This window comes from Ischnura elegans, assembly GCF_921293095.1.
Source record: "Ischnura elegans chromosome 13 unlocalized genomic scaffold, ioIscEleg1.1 SUPER_13_unloc_1, whole genome shotgun sequence".
NCBI classification, from domain to species: Eukaryota; Metazoa; Arthropoda; class Insecta; order Odonata; family Coenagrionidae; genus Ischnura; species Ischnura elegans.
In genome coordinates this window covers 13,084,721-13,101,441 of record NW_025791657.1, presented here as the reverse complement: position 1 = coordinate 13,101,441, position 16,721 = coordinate 13,084,721, and the positions used below count along the sequence as shown (strand labels likewise).

At 38.1% G+C, this 16,721-nt stretch overlaps 2 protein-coding genes and 1 long non-coding RNA gene across 3 annotated transcripts; 2 read left to right on the top strand and 1 right to left on the bottom strand.

Moving 5' to 3' along the window:
• Positions 1–1,956: 1,956 nt before the first annotated feature.
• On the bottom strand, positions 1,957–6,779 carry LOC124172082. Its single transcript, XM_046551490.1, has 3 exons — positions 6,639–6,779; positions 2,026–3,351; positions 1,957–1,966 (listed from the first exon to the last, which is right to left on the bottom strand). The coding sequence occupies exons 2-3, from the start codon at positions 3,204–3,206 to the stop codon at positions 1,957–1,959; spliced, it is 1,191 nt and encodes a 396-aa protein (XP_046407446.1). The 5' UTR covers positions 3,207–3,351; positions 6,639–6,779.
• A 7,991-nt stretch (positions 6,780–14,770) lies between these two features.
• On the top strand, positions 14,771–15,114 carry LOC124172177. The gene is made up of 3 exons (XR_006868072.1): positions 14,771–14,853; positions 14,936–14,992; positions 15,096–15,114. It is a non-coding gene; the product is annotated as an uncharacterized LOC124172177 (long non-coding RNA).
• An 81-nt stretch (positions 15,115–15,195) lies between these two features.
• LOC124172169 (putative nuclease HARBI1) lies at positions 15,196–16,721 on the top strand. The gene is made up of 4 exons (XM_046551588.1): positions 15,196–15,314; positions 15,502–15,710; positions 15,811–16,102; positions 16,485–16,721. Exons 2-4 carry the CDS (start codon positions 15,520–15,522, stop codon positions 16,503–16,505), a joined length of 504 nt encoding a protein of 167 aa, XP_046407544.1. The 5' UTR covers positions 15,196–15,314; positions 15,502–15,519; the 3' UTR covers positions 16,506–16,721.

Sequence of the window (16,721 nt, the reverse complement as noted above, 5' to 3'; positions counted from 1 at the left end):
CCTCCTCCTCTGGGGAGGGGGTGGGGGTGCAAGCGACCTAAAACTGTTGCTTTAGAAGCAACTAAGCTCAACCCTTTCCCCATAGTGAGTAACAAAGAGCCACACTTCTACAATACAGGAGCTGCGATTCCCAGTAATAACATCTATTGAAAGTACCCTTATTCAGGGTTCTTTATCTCTTAGCTTGGCCGATGTATTAGAACTTAGTGTGTCACATGACTCTAGCTTACAGATGTGGGCGAATCGCTATCCAAACAGATTTCTAGTAGTAGTCACGTAATCAATGGAATTGGAATCGTTCCATATTCATTTTCTATAATTAAGTGGGAGTAAGCAGTCCTATTTGTGAATCAGTTTTTGAGAGTAAGTTTTCTCTTAACATAACTTATTTAATATTTTTTTATAGCCCAAAGGTCCATGTGGGAAAAGTATTTCAGGAGAAGATATTGTTATTCAGTTAGTTGAACCAGTTGTTGGTGCTAACAATAGTGTTACAGGTGATATATGCTTCCCTATTGTTCCCCCGGCCATAAAAATTGCGGCAAGAAAAAGGCTTACAACCTTGGTATAATAGAAAGTAATAATAGATGAATTCAGCAAGAATTTTAACCCAGAAAGAGCAGAGCAACACGTCACCAAAAAAGGAATTTTGGTGACCTGTTAAGAGCAGAGATTCGAAAATTGATTCACGAATATGCTGGCTTTCATTTAGATAATGAATAAATTTATTCTCCTTCGCCAATATTCTGTTTCCAGCAAAAATTTTTGGACGTACAGATATGAAATGGAAACTATAATAAAAAATACAAATATTTTTGCAGCTTGGTCAATAAAACAGAGGAAAAAATATTCTCAACTTATACATTTGCAGGAATTATATAAACAAAGTTGAACAATATATACATAAATTATCAAAATAAGATAATAAAAACAAAAATAACTGAATTATGCAAGTATAAAGTATGCAAGCATGCATGTAATTGAACTGACCAACAATGCAAAATTATATAACAGACAGAGACAATAGCTGCAACATTAGTCTTTGCTGGAGATGATAAGTATTAGAAGAACCCAACTGTATGACAGGCATTAAATTGATGTAAGTGTAAAACTTACTTGACACATAAGACTGATTAAGTAAACCCAAGCCTTAAATAATACCATGAGTGGCTTGATGAAACAGTAATGAATATAAAAACTGGTAAAAAAATGACTACAGGTGGTAGTCATATGCATATAACAGTTGAAATCGATCAAAAATGTTGGCGTAGCAGGAAAATTGCAACATTATTAAGCAAAGCAATCAGAAATGAAACAGATAAGATGCTTTGCAAAGGCATGGACTCTCCCTTTGTTGCTTGCTCCATTGAATCCTCCAATTTTTATCTTGCCGTATTCATTCCTTTAATGAACAAAATGGAAATAAATTTAAGTCACCTTGAGAAAAACGACGCAACCGACAAAATAAATGCAAATACAAAGGATAATTCAGTCAGATGGAAAAATTGGAAAACATTATAACACCAAGGGTTATGGCTCTCATATGAAGGCAAAAAGTAGCAGTGGGAAAATAAATTGTAACTCACTATTGCTGTCATCAGAAATGGTGATAGTAAAAAAGATATTGAGTAAATATTCAAATAGCAAACAAACATGGCTTCAGCTGAATACAATGATTGCTTTAATTTCACTGCTGATATATTGAAAAGAAATCATGAATATATTATTTTTAAATATAATTTAATTTTCGATCTCTCTTGTCCAATCTTTACCAAAGGCAACACTGAAACGTAATTCAATCCAAATATCAAAATAATATAGAGGCCAATATATACAACAGGAACATTACTGTTAGTGGGAGAATTAGAAATAGGTCTCACCTTTGCCTTTAATAGCAATGTCGTCACCACATGGTTAGAGTACAATGATAAGAGGAGAGGGGTTTGCTCCTGCAGCTTAACTCTTCCTGCTGAGGATCCATCATAAGTGATGACTGCAGGGACTGCAGATGCCAAATAATAAAACTTAGCACGTTGCTCCCTCTGATCCAATGCATGATAGATCCACCAATTTAATTCCCCTCCCCACTTTCTCTTCTCCCTCTTCACCTTCTGGAGTGCCCTCGTCCAATCCCTTTCGCGTTCTGTGTCACCCTGCTCATATGGTCTCCCACCATTGCGGAACACCAGCCAGAGAGATAATTGTGAGAGAGCCCAGGTAAACTCAGCACTGACCATTTTCTCACTGCATTCCGAACATCTCTTCGCACCCAAAAAAACAGTCTCAGTCAGTATATCACACGATGAATGCAAACCCTTCCCACTCCACTCAGTGCCATCCAAGCTCACAATTGTATCCTTCATCCTTCCAATGTCCCAAGACCCACAGTCCACCAATACCTTCACCCGACCCTCCCCACTCAGATACTTCAATATACATGCAATGCAGTCATCTTCATCGTACAGCCTCTCATACAACCTTCGCATATAATCTATTCCACTTCCATACACTATTTTAGTCCTCCTCAACATGGCATCCACACACTCCCGCCTAGCTTTGGCAAGATTGAATGGAAGCCCACTCATCATAGTTTCCCCTCCTAGGTCACACTTAATCAACGTCACATCCTCTGCAGTAGAGGTCACTGCCTCTTCTAAGCATCGTAAAAGTGTATCGTGTCCACGCACCTGCTCTTTGAGTTCATTCAAGTAGGAGCTCAACTGACCCTGAAGAGATACCATATCTTGCCTCAAAGTGTCCACGGAGGATTTCTTAGATGCCATATCATAATCAGGTCTCGCTATGGGTATTATCTGGCCAGTTCTACCACTGGGAGGTGATTCATGGCGATGTGCCATCACCTTGTCCCTCCGGTGCACCAATTTCACCAATTTAAGCACTTGTGAGCGGTCCAAATCTTCAGGGAACCGCCGAACCATCTCCTCAGCGGAAGACAGTGCATTTCCTTGACTGTCATCTGTTAGTTCCGGATCGGCCCCTCTCGCCAATAGCTCCTCCACCCAATCAGTCTTACCAAGTCTCACTCCAATATGCAATAGCGTTCTCTGCTTTATTACCCTGGTATCCACGTCTTCCAGTTTGTCCAGTAACTCTTTGTGGTGGAGCAATGAACCAATAAACAATCCATTTAAGAGCCTCTCCTCCACAAACTCCTCAGTATGCCTAGGGGATTCGTTGCTTGCCATTATTTAGTGGCAATGAATTAATTATGGTAAGAGTTAACTGTGTTGAACTGAGAGTAAGTTTCCAATGGAAACAATGAGGGGTTGCAATGGTCCGCAAGAAAAAGCAATCTCACCAAGGGTACGATAGAATGAAATGCTGGCTGCACTGAAACGAAATAAAAAACCATCCAAAAGTTTATTACCTTAAAAGTTGTCAACAGTAGTACCAGAAAAAAAGGGAACTAGTTTACAGTCCACATGAGAAACGACTAGGATTAAGGCACTAATTTAATTCCACAGGCGAGGGAAAATTTCAAGTACAATGATAATAAAGGGGTCAGCTTTTCAGGGGATTACTGGAGAGAAATCATGAAAACATTTCATCGATTTGCGAATAACCTTGAAAGAACACTAATTTTCAACCCTTACACTTTGGGAACGTTTTAAAAAGTGTTGCACCCTCACTGCAGAAAAAACGTTTGACCACCGCTCGACTAAATATGCCAGTTTCCCAAAATGTTTATTGCGACCTGGGTAGAGCTCATGTGCACTTTTCCTCACTGTAGGGATCGCTAATGGGATTTAGCTCTCCATGGTCATCCCTCACGGTTGGGCACGGTGTAAGAAAGAAAGAAAGAAGCATTGCCTCATATTATAAGGGTTCACTCCTTGCCAGACACTTGGCCAAGCTACCCAGCCACGGCAATGGACGTGCACTTGACATCAAGAAGTCTCTTATGGACATCCTTTGGATGTCTACTGGATGCAATTTAAATGCCATCCTATGAAGGTCACTACAGGGACATTCAATGGATAGAAGAATATTTATTGGTTCTCTCCTGCACAAGCAGGTTTAAGGAGCAATTCCACATAAATGTCATACTGACTGGTTAAATAAAAAAAGTGGTTGGAGGCTGTGGATCAAAATTTGTGCTATAAAGTCTAGACTTTCGTCATTAAGTGCTGACACTAGCATGAGTCACGAGTGTCTCTGATAAGAGAAATTTTTCTATGTGCTCACCACAGTTTTTAGCCACATTATAAATTTAATGAGTCATCTACACGCAAAAAACATCTGTTTTGCTAATTGATTTTTATGGCCACTGTATTAATATTTTTTTTCTATTTTGAGGTTCGGTCATTATTTTGGATGATATTAAGGGTTTTTGCACAAATTTGTTAATTTTGAATTTATTTCGTAAAATTTTTTGGCAGTGAATAAATTTATACCAGAAAGGAATCACAAAAGTCAGTCCGTGACGATGCTTTTCAAGAGGAATTACTCCTCTGTAAAATCAGTTATTGTAATGGACTTTGCAGCATTATGAAATTTGCATTTGGTGTTCTGAGATGTATTTTACTGTAACTCTGATCATTCTTTGTTTCAGAGCAAACCTTAGAGGTTTTACTCTGAGCTGAAAGTTCGTTTCATTTTTGTCAGTCTGTGACAGTGAATTTTAAGTCATGTAAGTCCTGTATTTTTCAAGACAAAGTAGTGTTTCAACCAAAGTTAAACTTCACACCATTGTGCAGCAATTTGGAAGTTGAAAAAGTTTTGTATGTCAGTCCGTTCGCGTTACGTGTGTTCTTAAAAGTTCAAAACGCATTGTGACAGTCAGTCCGTGACGCGTGGAATCACCCGTAGCTAAAATTGTATACTCCTGCAGCTTAAGGGTTAATTAAGCACCAAAACTCTTACCAAAAAAATAAGGGTACATCAATAACTTGACCGTCAAAAACTCAAGGATCTGAGAAAAATTATTGCTGTATTTGAAGGATAATGAAGAACAATCATTTTGGCAATCTAAATCACATGACAAGCATTTCCAACTAAGACAGATATTTAAGGTATAAATGGGACCCATAGTTTAGGGAAAAGTTAACATACCGAACCTTGAGTTAACGTATCATAGCGATTAAATTCAATGTCAATATCACCTGACGCTGTTTTATTCTCAATCCTATTCTACATCCACTTCAAGATGGCTCTCTCCTTAACAATCTATTATTTATCTTTTATCCCCACAGCATCGTCTCAAACAAAGAAAAAAGAAATCAAAATAAAAACAAATATGCTCACAAATAAACAAAACAAACAAGAAATGAACTTAAAAACAGAAAATAAACTAAACATATACAAAAGTGATATTGGTCATAAATACACATGCATCAGAGTGTAGGGGTTACACCCTTAGAATGAGATGTACACGTTTATAATGATTTTGTCAATACATTGAAGCCAGTATGTAAAAAGGGATTCTGTAACTTCTAACAAACTTCATCTACACAATCATCCTGTCCATTTTTTAGATTAGAGTCAGTCTTAGATACGTTACATCTCAGCATTAAATGATACACTGTAATTGTAATTGTGAGACAAGGAATAAGATCATTTGGTCATTAAAAAGTCAGCTAATTGGAAAAGGCTTCAGTTTCCACTCACAGAAAGTGGAGTGAAGTACTGGAGGGATGACTTAAAAAATGCTGAACACCCGCCGGTGCATGCCCCAATGCTACAATGTCAGCCCGCAGAGCTTTTTAGACTTGACTCCATCAATCTCACTCCGTGCATTACTATTTCATTACATTAGTTTGCCCTTAACATTGTCCCAGTTCAGGATGATGTGGGTGTGGGTGAGTAAAAGTCAACTTTAATTCATTACAATAAAAACAATGACCAAACTTACCTCAAGTGAACAGGCAACCCAGTGCATGATAGAAAGAATCAGTAACCAGTACCCGTAAATTGTTTCCACGAAACAAACTTATATTCTCTTGCCAACAATGCAATCGAATACATCAATATCAAGCACTGAAAGTACTCTCATACACCACGCGAAATAGCAACTTCATAATGACAATTACAACATAACATCTAAGCAATCAAAAAGCAAGTGCACAAAATAATGGGGCCGCTTCTTGGCAAATGCCATGAGCATCCTCGAATACTGAGCACTAAATGAAGCATTATGAAGATAAGGAAATTGACAGCTCATGATGGCAATTAAAAGTAGTAAATTTTATCACTCAAAAAGCATGTTCACTTGTTCCAAATTATAGTTCATATTCAAAGCAATTATCATGAGCATACTCAATAAGCCTCACTGAAAGCACCATTATACACAAATGGAAATAGTCACTTGATGGATGTAACAAAGAGCCTCTGTCAGATCTCACAATGAATATTCACAAGAAAATAATATTCAGGCAGTTTCAAACCAAATGTCATGAGCTTTGCCACTACTTGCTAATAAAAGAAGCGTTATAAACATTATAAGATTACAAAATTTTCATACAATATCCTCAAATCATTAAAATAAACAACAAACCCTGCACCAAATCAATATTTATTTTGCTTATAAGCAGGATAACTAAGTTCTTTTGTTGAAGGGCAGAAACAACTTAATATAATGAGGTTAACGTCTGACATGCTTAACAACAAAAACTACTTACCTCAACTTATAGGAAGATCTGTATCAAAATAAAATCCAAGAGGAATGAGAACAATATCTTCCAACTCACACAAAATACAGAATTATTATTCCCCGGAATAACCACAACTAATCACGTTCGCTCCCTGGTACTCCCGCTCATTAACGCATCCAGGTCGCTCGTGATGAGCGAAACAGTTGAAGGCTGGTTGGAAACGGGGCAGAAGATATCAAGGGAATGTTCAATGTAGTAGTTTCAAGTTGGCCGTATTCACCACAGTTGCACTTGTGTCAGGAATGCCACAACGGCCACATTATAATTCAATTCGTTGCTCATTTTACGCTGAAATTCCGTTTCTGACTAAAAAAATATCAAATTTATTCACCGTCTCTTATTTATGTTATCGGAAAAATGAAAAGTATTTTAGAAACTGGTTCTCCATTTCGGGCATTGAGCCTGATGTATTAGTGTGCCTAGCGGTAGAATCCAAAACTAATTAATCTCAAATCTAATTCAAACCTTGCTTGTCCCTTCTCTTGTTTTCAATTAATGGGAAATTTGTGGAAATACTTTCCGAGGTTGCTGCGCTCCTTGATGCCCCGTTTACACCACGATCGTCGCGACCATAAATACTCTACACAGGATTCTCCACTCCCTTGGTTCCTGTGATTCCCACCGATCGCATCAAATAGCGGCGCTAATGTAGCGAGCCCCGGTTGTCACGCCCACAAGAGGCACGCTACGCGGCGAATTTGAATCCACGTTTCGCAACGCAGAGCTGTGAAGGGCAAAATTTGCTGGCGGAGCGGGAGCTCTCGTGGCGTCGACGCAACGCGGAGCTGTGAAGGCACCCTAATATGGCCGCGAGAGGCACGCTTTTGCGGCGAATTTGAATCCATGTCTCAATCGTTCATTGCTAAAAAATAAAGTTCGTGTCAACTGTCCACGAAAATATAACTATCACCGTGAGTTTATGTAGTTTCCTGGTGGTGAAAATGTACGTAATCACAAAATCGGTACGCTAATTCACGTTGAGAGAAGGGAAGAATAAGTGGGTAAGGAAACGCTGTTAACTTTCCCTAGTCTGAATTAAGTTTGAGGGCTCATAGATATTAACCATGTCTTTAAACTTCCGGCACCTATGTTTTAGAGAATTAAAAATGATTCCTGCGCAGCTCATAAAGAAGAGCACTCGTTGACATCATTACCAGACCACCTAGGCACACTTGGGGAAGGGTCAGATCCGGTATTAGGACCATAGCAAGAATTTTTATCATACAGACTGTCCATAGGGTCGTGTGTCATTTTTGACCTGTAATTTTAGTAACTTTGCATGGAGCAATATTCATGAAAATTGTCACACTCATGGGGAAAGGTCCTAAGTTTTGTTAACGGTAAGCAAAATTTTACAATTTTGACCTTTTGACCTCACAAAGTGGGTCCAAACCAAAAATTTGAATTTGCCTTCAATGTTAAAAAAATCGAGATAGACAAAAGTGTGAATTTCATTGACCAATATGTCAATTCTTAGGTTTTTGGACACGAGAAACCCGAAAATAACACTTTTATTTACGAATATTCAACCGTTGACCCAGTAAGGTCACCGTCAAGGTCATAAGGGTGGCAAAAGGAATAGCACACCAACAAAGGTGTCGATCCATGGGTTTTGTAGGGTGCCCAAGTCATTGGTATTGTCCAAATACCCGTATTAATCACTAATTGACCTCCGAGGGTCACCACGGGGGTCAAAGGTCATAGAGTTAAAAGTCGGGCAATCATAAAAACCAAGGGGTCAAATCATAGGTTTTGAAGGGTGCCAAAGTCGGTTAGGCTGTTCGTAGATCCGTATTGTTGATATTTTGACCTCCGAAGGTCACAATTGGGGTCAAAGGTCATAGAGTCAAACGTCGAGCCATCATGGCAACCAAGGTGTCAAACCATAGGTTTTGAAGGGTGCCAAAGTCGGTTAGGCTGTTCGTACATCCGTATTGTTGATATTTTGACCTCCGAAGGTCATAATGGGGGTCAAGGGTCATAGAGTTAAATCGGCCCACCATGACAGCAAAAGAGTGTAACAATGTGTTTTAAAGGGTGCCCAAGTCAGTTTTGCTGTTTTTAAATCCATATTGTCGACTTTTTATTACCAGCGAGGGTCACAATGGGGTCAGAGGTCATAGAGGTATGTTTTGAAATAATAGGAAAACTAATGTCCCCAACCAAAGGTTGTTTTGTTGTTTGTTTCCTATTATTTCAAAACATACCTCTATGACCTCTGACCCCATTGTGACCCTCGGTGGTAATAAAAAGTCGACAATATGGATTTAAAAACAGCAAAACTGACTTGGGCACCCTTTAAAACACATTGTTACACTCTTTTGCTGTCATGGTGGGCCGATTTAACTCTATGACCCTTGACCCCATTATGACCTTCGGAGGTCAAAATATCAACAATACGGATGTACGAACAGCCTAACCGACTTTGGCACCCTTCAAAACCTATGGTTTGACACCTTGGTTGTCATGATGGCTCGACGTTTGACTCTATGACCTTTGACCCCAATTATGACCTTCGGAGGTCAAAATATCAACAATACGGATCTACGAACAGCCTAACCGACTTTGGCACCCTTCAAAACCTATGATTTGACCCCTTGGTTTTTATGATTGCCCCACTTTTAACTCTAAGACCTTTGACCCCCGTGGTGACCCTCGGAGGTCAATTAGTGATTAATACGGGTATTTGGACAATACCAATGACTTGGGCACCCTACAAAACCCATGGATCGACACCTTTGTTGGTGTGCTATTCCTTTTGCCACCCTTATGACCTTGACGGTGACCTTACTGGGTCAGCGGTTGAATATTCGTAAATAAAAGTGTTATTTTCGGGTTTCTCGTGTCCGAAAACCTAAGAATTGACATATTGGTCAATGAAATTCACACTTTTGTCTATCTCGATTTTTTTAACATTGAAGGCAAATTCAAATTTTTGGTTTGGACCCACTTTGTGAGGTCAAAAGGTCAAAATTGTAAAATTTTGCTTACCGTTAAAAAAACTTAGGACCTTTCCCCATGAGTGTGACAATTTTCATGAATATTGCTCCATGCAAAGTTACTAAAATTACAGGTCAAAAATGACACACGACCCTATGGACAGTCTGTATGATAAAAATTCTTGCTATGGTCCTGTATCCCCAACCGCTTATTTTCCCTCAGCTCCCAATCGTAGCCTGAGCTGCATCCGGGCACAAAACACCGAGATTTACCCATGATATTTCGTAAATATCTTACTGGTGGAGAAATACTAAAAAAAAACACCAAAATCGGTGAAATTCTCGGCTCACAGAGGATGATAACAGCCGCTCACTCATAAGCCGTCACTGACAACAAGCCAAATGAAAGGAATAGTAGTGTTCGTCGCGCCACAAGTGGCAAAAGTTGGAACTTGAATTAATGCGCGGGACCCGTGTTCAAATTATGACTGCTACTGCCACCTAGTGGGGCCTCCTTAGTAATGTAAACTCTATGGTCGCGACGTTGATCCGTACGATCGTAACCTCAAAACGTCGTGTAGACGCGCAGAGTTACCATCGTAGGCCTTAGTACCTAACACTGCCGAACTTACGATGGTTAGCGCTAGTGTGCCAAGAAAAAAAGAGATCGAAATGAAGATCGATGCATATACGATTCTTTCGCGCCGTTGCAATCTTGATACAGTAATTGATATTTCATAAATAACTCTAATATATCAAAGATATATGGCAACGAATGAAGACATTATTGAGCAGGTAATGGAAGGACGTGATGGGAAAGTTTTTTCTGATGTTCTATTTACCAAATGATATCGGATATTCTATACTATACCAGTTTTATGCATTTCTTTATTTACAGGTTAACCCATACCCATGTATCCTTACATTATACTTCACAGATGATGGAAAATAACAAACATACACAAAATGTTAACCAATTAAATCATTGTATAAAGGATTTCACAATAAAATTCGCTAGAAATAACCATAACATTTAGATGAGGACGTGGAGATATCAATACTTGTGCCGAATCAAGCCGAAATCTAAGCCTTTTCTAGTTAAATTATAACAGCAATATGTACTGTCTGTAATACGTGAACATTCTTGAATGTTTTGACATATTCTCTCGAAGAATATAGTTTCCTAAAGACTTCACGGACTGTTATGACTAGTTTTAGTTTTATCTCATCATAGCTGGGAGTTGAAGGAATAATTTGCTCTATGGTAATTAAAAACAAGCGGGTGGGGATTTATATAGCTATGACGGGATCCATTTAAAGTTACTAATAAAGGAGATAGGAACAATCTAAATATTAATTGATAATTTTGTAGAGGAATATGCCTTTGTTGGAGGATCCTTGGTCGTGCAAGAAATTTCAAACTAACTAGGGAAAGAATATATGAAGTGTTGTAATCAGACAAAGAGATTAATAAATCGTAATTATTTAATCTGAAAAAATTATTTTGGACACGTTAAATCCGGATTGAGTCGATATTATAATAAAGTGACCAGTTAGCAAAATATTACAATTTGGAACGTAGCAAGGAGACATATCTACCGTATTAACCGCATGAATAATGCTAAACTTTGGACAGATTCCCATAAAGAAACCTACATTCTTTAACGTTTTACCGACAGTTCGGTCTAGCTTCAGTTTTAAAACATGAAAACATTAATATTCTTTTGCTTCTTAATTTCCAGGATTTCAATTTTCTCACGCAGTGTCGTCGTCAGTTGTTATCTGACACAATTCCACAACGAGGGCAGCACTGAGTTACGATGGTAACTTTTAGACGTGTAAACGTGCAGTAGTCGCGATCAACGTCGCGACGATCGTGGTGTAAACGGGGCATGAGAAAACTGTAAATTGTCAAATGTGTTAGAATTTTACTGTGAGCGTTCCACATTCATTTCGTTTTCATTAATCATCGACGTTTGTGTACTTTCGTTTTTGAGGTTTTAGGTCTATGTCGTTGCTTTGTTATTGATTTTGTTGACGATTGAACGAGTTGCTGAAATTAAAATATGAGTCGTACCTCCAAGTCTACCGCGGATTACTCGGAAAGGAATTCTGAGGTTCTCCTGTGCAGACTTTGTATGAGGAATAATGAACATTCCCCTATGAAAAATTTGTATAAAACTGTTTCAAATTTTTATGCATTTTAATACATTGCCTTGGCAATGTATAAAAATTTGAAACAATTTTATACAATATTTTCATAGGGGTTATTACAATATATGTATTCTTTTCGAATGTAGCAAGCGACACAACTGTAAGGGATGCCCTACATGATTTACTCGGTTTACAAGTTTGTGGCAAGTTAAATGTTATCGAATATCTTTATCATTGTTCCAAGTTTATAACGTGATTTAAACATATTTTGCGAGGTAAGTACGAATTTTATTGACGTCTTCCGTGTCGAATGCTATCTCAGGTTGCTGTGGGAGATGGTCTACCCTTCACAATGTGTCCGATATGTTTTAGAAAGCTCATGGAGTTCTGTGACTTCAAAAAGGTTTGTTTTCAATCGGACGCTGAACTGAGAAGAAGTTCGTGGAGGAATAACTTCAGGGTGAGTACTATTGTCTTATTTGAAAGCGAGATTATGTTGTTAAGTTTCAGAGAATATGAAGTAAAGGTTTTGGTCGACAGGAGTGAAAAACCTTGGAAGAATTTTTCAAAGCTCAATAAGTTTCAGCTATAGTTTTGGAAGACAGCTTGATTTTGCAATTGATTAATAACTCGGTTCCGCAAGTGGAGATATGTTGTGCGGCCGCATTAACCCAAGTAACATTGACCGTTGGGCCTCGGTTGGGGAACCGTAGTCACGGTTGGCTCATTGTGGGTGGATATGCCTACCAAATTCCGCTGTTGGCCCAACGCAGATATTGTTCGTCGGCCCAACGAAACGGTTTATGCTGTTGGCCCAACGGAAATCCCCAACGATGGCCCTACGAAATGGGTTATCATTGGGCCACCGTTGGGACATCATACCATTTCCTCAATTTCCGCCATGAGCGCTGCAAACAAAATTCCAACAAGATCTTCAACGTACAGATGGGCGAAATTCCATTGTAATCGATTTATCGTATCAAATGGTTATCGGATCGGTAGCATCTATTCATTAAAAAATAGGGATGGCATAATCGATTGCTTTGACAGTCAGTGCTACCGACTATGTGCAGGCAGAATAATTATTTTACCTTTGATGTATCCAATTATACTCCAAGTTGATACAATCAAATGAAGCTAATGCCAAACAAATGGTAAGCTTTACCTCATCTCTCATCATATCATAATGCGTCCGATTCACGTGACTTTGTAAATTAGTGGTATTCCTACACGTAATGATAAATTTACTGCAATAAAGACATGTCGCAGTTTTTCCCAAGTTTTATGAAAAAATTTCCATAACTGCCTTTCTTAGGAGCCGTATAATTTTTTTCTTTCACTAGAATATCCAGTCTACTTGGATTAAATTTCAAAATAACAATATAGCCGCCGGCAGGGGCGCAGCTAAGAATTAAGGCTAGGCCCTATTGGAAAATTCTTATAAGTCTTGCAGAAATTCTTTTAAGAATTCTGTAAGACCTACAGGATTCTATAAGTCTTACGCAAATTCTTATAGGATTCTACAAGTCTCACAGAAATTCTTATAAGAACTCTGCATTTCTCAGAATTCTATAAGGATGTTGTGCGGGTCGCATACCTTTCGGGTTTTTATCCAGCAGGCGTGTCACCATAACTTATGCTGGCAACTGATAATTATTTAAGGAATTCTACATAAGATAATTTTTGGAAATGATATATAACTCTTTTTTAAATAATGTTCAGCTAGTTTTCTGGTGTTTTCAGCATGGTATTTGACATAAATGGTTCCAAGAAGCGGAGGCTTCTTTAATGCGACTTGTTAGTGTATATATCCCGGAGGGCACATGAAAAATTGTAGACTTATAAGATCTGTCTGTTCCGAGTCTAACTTAACCGATGGAAGTTCGATATGGGCCGTGAATAAGCACGATGTATACTACGGTTGCATACGTTGCACGATACTTTTCACATTGTTCCCTAGCAACCCAATAACCAAAACTTGTTAGGTTGTTAGGGATTGCTTTTATATATTCACTATGTCTTTGTGATAGCAGTTGAATAAAATAAGTGAAGTGCTTCTAACAAAAATAAGTCATTGACCTCATTTGGTAAGTCTTACAAAACTGGCATTCCTAAAATCATGTTACCTTAAACAGATAGTTTCGTGGAATTTTAACCTTTTCATCATTAATTTAGATAGATCGATATGTTTATTTTTTCATACTGTGGCATATCTAGTATAAGTAGAAGTTTTCATGAAAACAGTGTTTCAATGGACAAAGTGAGTGATTTAGACCTTTCTGAAGAGAATGAGATTGAATTTGTATGTATAAACCTAAATAACATCTGCACAGTTATTATTTTATGGAAAATACATCAACTATTAGGGCCGTATTTTAAGACGTTCCTAGAGGAACATCTCTTCCTGTATGACGCGTTACTAGGGGGAAATCAACCTCCAAGCGTTTTTTAAACGTACCTCCTTTGTGGGATCAACTCCATCTACAAGCATACCGATTTTCTCCCTACTATTTTGAGCATGGATTAGACCACCCTACTAAATTGTAGGAACTGTTTCAAGGCCTGATATGGCGGAATGCGTCGTTAACCTCCGGACTTTGGCATTTTTTTCCAGACACATTTTGCAGTATACGATCAAAATTCCATGAAAATTACGCTTTTTTAACCTGAAGATGTTTATTTATTTCATCGTATATGCCTGTTATAAGGAAACGTATAAAAGGAAAGAAAGAAGTTAAGTCCATATTATGGTATTATATAATAATATTTTAATAATATTAATGTGGTAAATAGCAATGAAGTAAACAACTTACAACAATTGCATGAAAATGGACGCTGAATTTGCCAGGTACGCGATGGAAGAGCCGTATATTTATGTTGGAAGAATGCACCTAAGGGATAGGCAGAATCCCATTGAGTTTTATTCAGAAGCGGAATTCCTCCAGAGGTATCGCTTCTCGAAGAGAACGGTATCAGACGTTTTATTACCCTCTGTGAGGAGTTATCGTTTAAGCAACCGTGGTTTGCCGATTCCGGATATTTTGAAGCTGCTAATTGCCTTGAGGTTTTACGCCACCGGGTCATTCCAGGTATGTGGTATCTTTTACGTAAGATTTATGAATGTTTTTTGTCCCGTTGACCATGAAATACATTATTAAATCTCGTTTCCAGTTAGTTTGCGGCGATCTGGCCGGAGTTGCGCAGGGGACGGTGTCAAAAGTAATTAAGGTTTGTTTTCCCGTTAGTTTGGTATTTTTATGAACGTAAACTTTCCATTTGTAGGGGAAAACTTATTATGTATTTTATGAAAAATGTTTCGTAATCGTTACAGAGCATCAGTAATGACCTGGTGGCATTATTACCTCTATACATGAAGTTGCCAAGTTCAGATGAAGATACTGCTAGATGTAAGAGAACGTTTTACGAGAAAGGTCAATTTCCTGGAGTTGTGGGTTGTATTGACTGCACCCATGTTCCCATTGTGAGTCCGGGGGGAGAGTTAGGCGAATTGTACAGAAACCGGAAGGGATGGTTTTCGCTAAATGTGCAGGTATGTATATGTGTATTTACTAATTTATCATCATTACGTTGCTGCAATATGATAGATTTCTCTATGTTACACTATTTATTTTTTCAAGTTTCTTCTGCACTATTATTTAGAATCAAATGATTTAATTTTATTGTTTTCAAGTTAACAAGTGCTGTAAGTTGTACCTTATTATTTCATTTTTACTTAGGTCGTTGCCGGTCCAAATATGGAAATAATGGATATAGTTTGCAGATGGCAAGGTTCAGCTCATGATGCTAGAATTTTCCATAACAGTCGACTCAAGTTAAGACTTGAAACCAATGAGGTGAAGGGCATCCTCCTAGGAGATAGTGGGTATCCTCTATTACCATATCTATTTACTCCAGTGTTAAGACCAGTGTCTGCTTCCGAGAGGAGGTAAAAAATTAGAGTATTTGTGATTAATGTCATAATTTTGACAAATATTACAGCATCTCAATACCTTGAATATGGTGTTTTAAGAAAACTATCCTTTCAGGTACAACATCTCCCACATTAGGACAAGGTGCACCGTGGAGCGTACATTTGGGGTGTGGAAACGTAGATTTCCATGCCTCAGTATGAAGCTCCGCGTGAAGTTATTTACTGCACAGAAGGTCATTTTGGCTTGTGCAGTTCTTCACGATGTGGCTATGCAGAATCATGATCCTATGCCTGATCGTATGCCAGCTATGCCCAGGTTGGAAGTCCCTGTACAAAGACTCCAACCTGTTCACGGTCGCCCAAATGCCATCCGGGCGGCATTCATAGAGAGGCATTTTGGTGATGAGGTAATTATATTTGAAAAAATTAATATGATATGGAAATAAACAGTTCCACAAGTATTTGTAGGTATTTGGCTTAGTTTATGTGATACCAACGAAGGAAATAATATTCAAAACTGGGAATGTGTATAAAACTGGTTATAAAGATTTTAATTTTAAGTTTCAAAAATTTTATTTACTATGAAAGAGATAGAATAAGATTCCATTTGATTTTTTATTATATTCAGAGTTCTGAATTCTTGTAAATACACCAATTTAATCTTCACATTTAACAGCAATGTTCCATTTACCAAGATTATTAAATATGTGGAGCCCTTAAAATTGTAATTGTAAGGTATGCATGATGTGCACCAATGAAGTCATGCAATGTCATTTTCCTTTTAAATAGGTCAATGTTCTTGAACATTAGAGCGTGGCATAGGATATGATTCTGCATAAACACAATGGGAAGAACTTCATGACCCATGAATTCTTGTGGCATGTAAATAACTTCATGTGGTGTGGCACCTTGTCCAAGGAAGCAGACCAAAGGTATAGAGGATACTAACTAACTCCGAGGATGTCATTTGTCTCATTGGGGTTCGTAAGTCATTTACTTTTGAAAATTTGGCATCATGAGCTTTAA

Coding starts and splice junctions, on each gene's coding strand:
- LOC124172169 (XM_046551588.1), top strand. CDS start 15,520: ATGGAAATAATGGATATAGTTTGCAGATGGCAAGGTTCAGCTCATGAT. Junction 15,711..15,810: donor GTGTCTGCTTCCGAGAGGAG/GTAAAAAATTAG, acceptor CTATCCTTTCAG/GTACAACATCTCCCACATTA. Junction 16,103..16,484: donor AGAGGCATTTTGGTGATGAG/GTAATTATATTT, acceptor CCTTTTAAATAG/GTCAATGTTCTTGAACATTA.
- LOC124172082 (XM_046551490.1), bottom strand. CDS start 3,206: ATGGCAAGCAACGAATCCCCTAGGCATACTGAGGAGTTTGTGGAGGAG.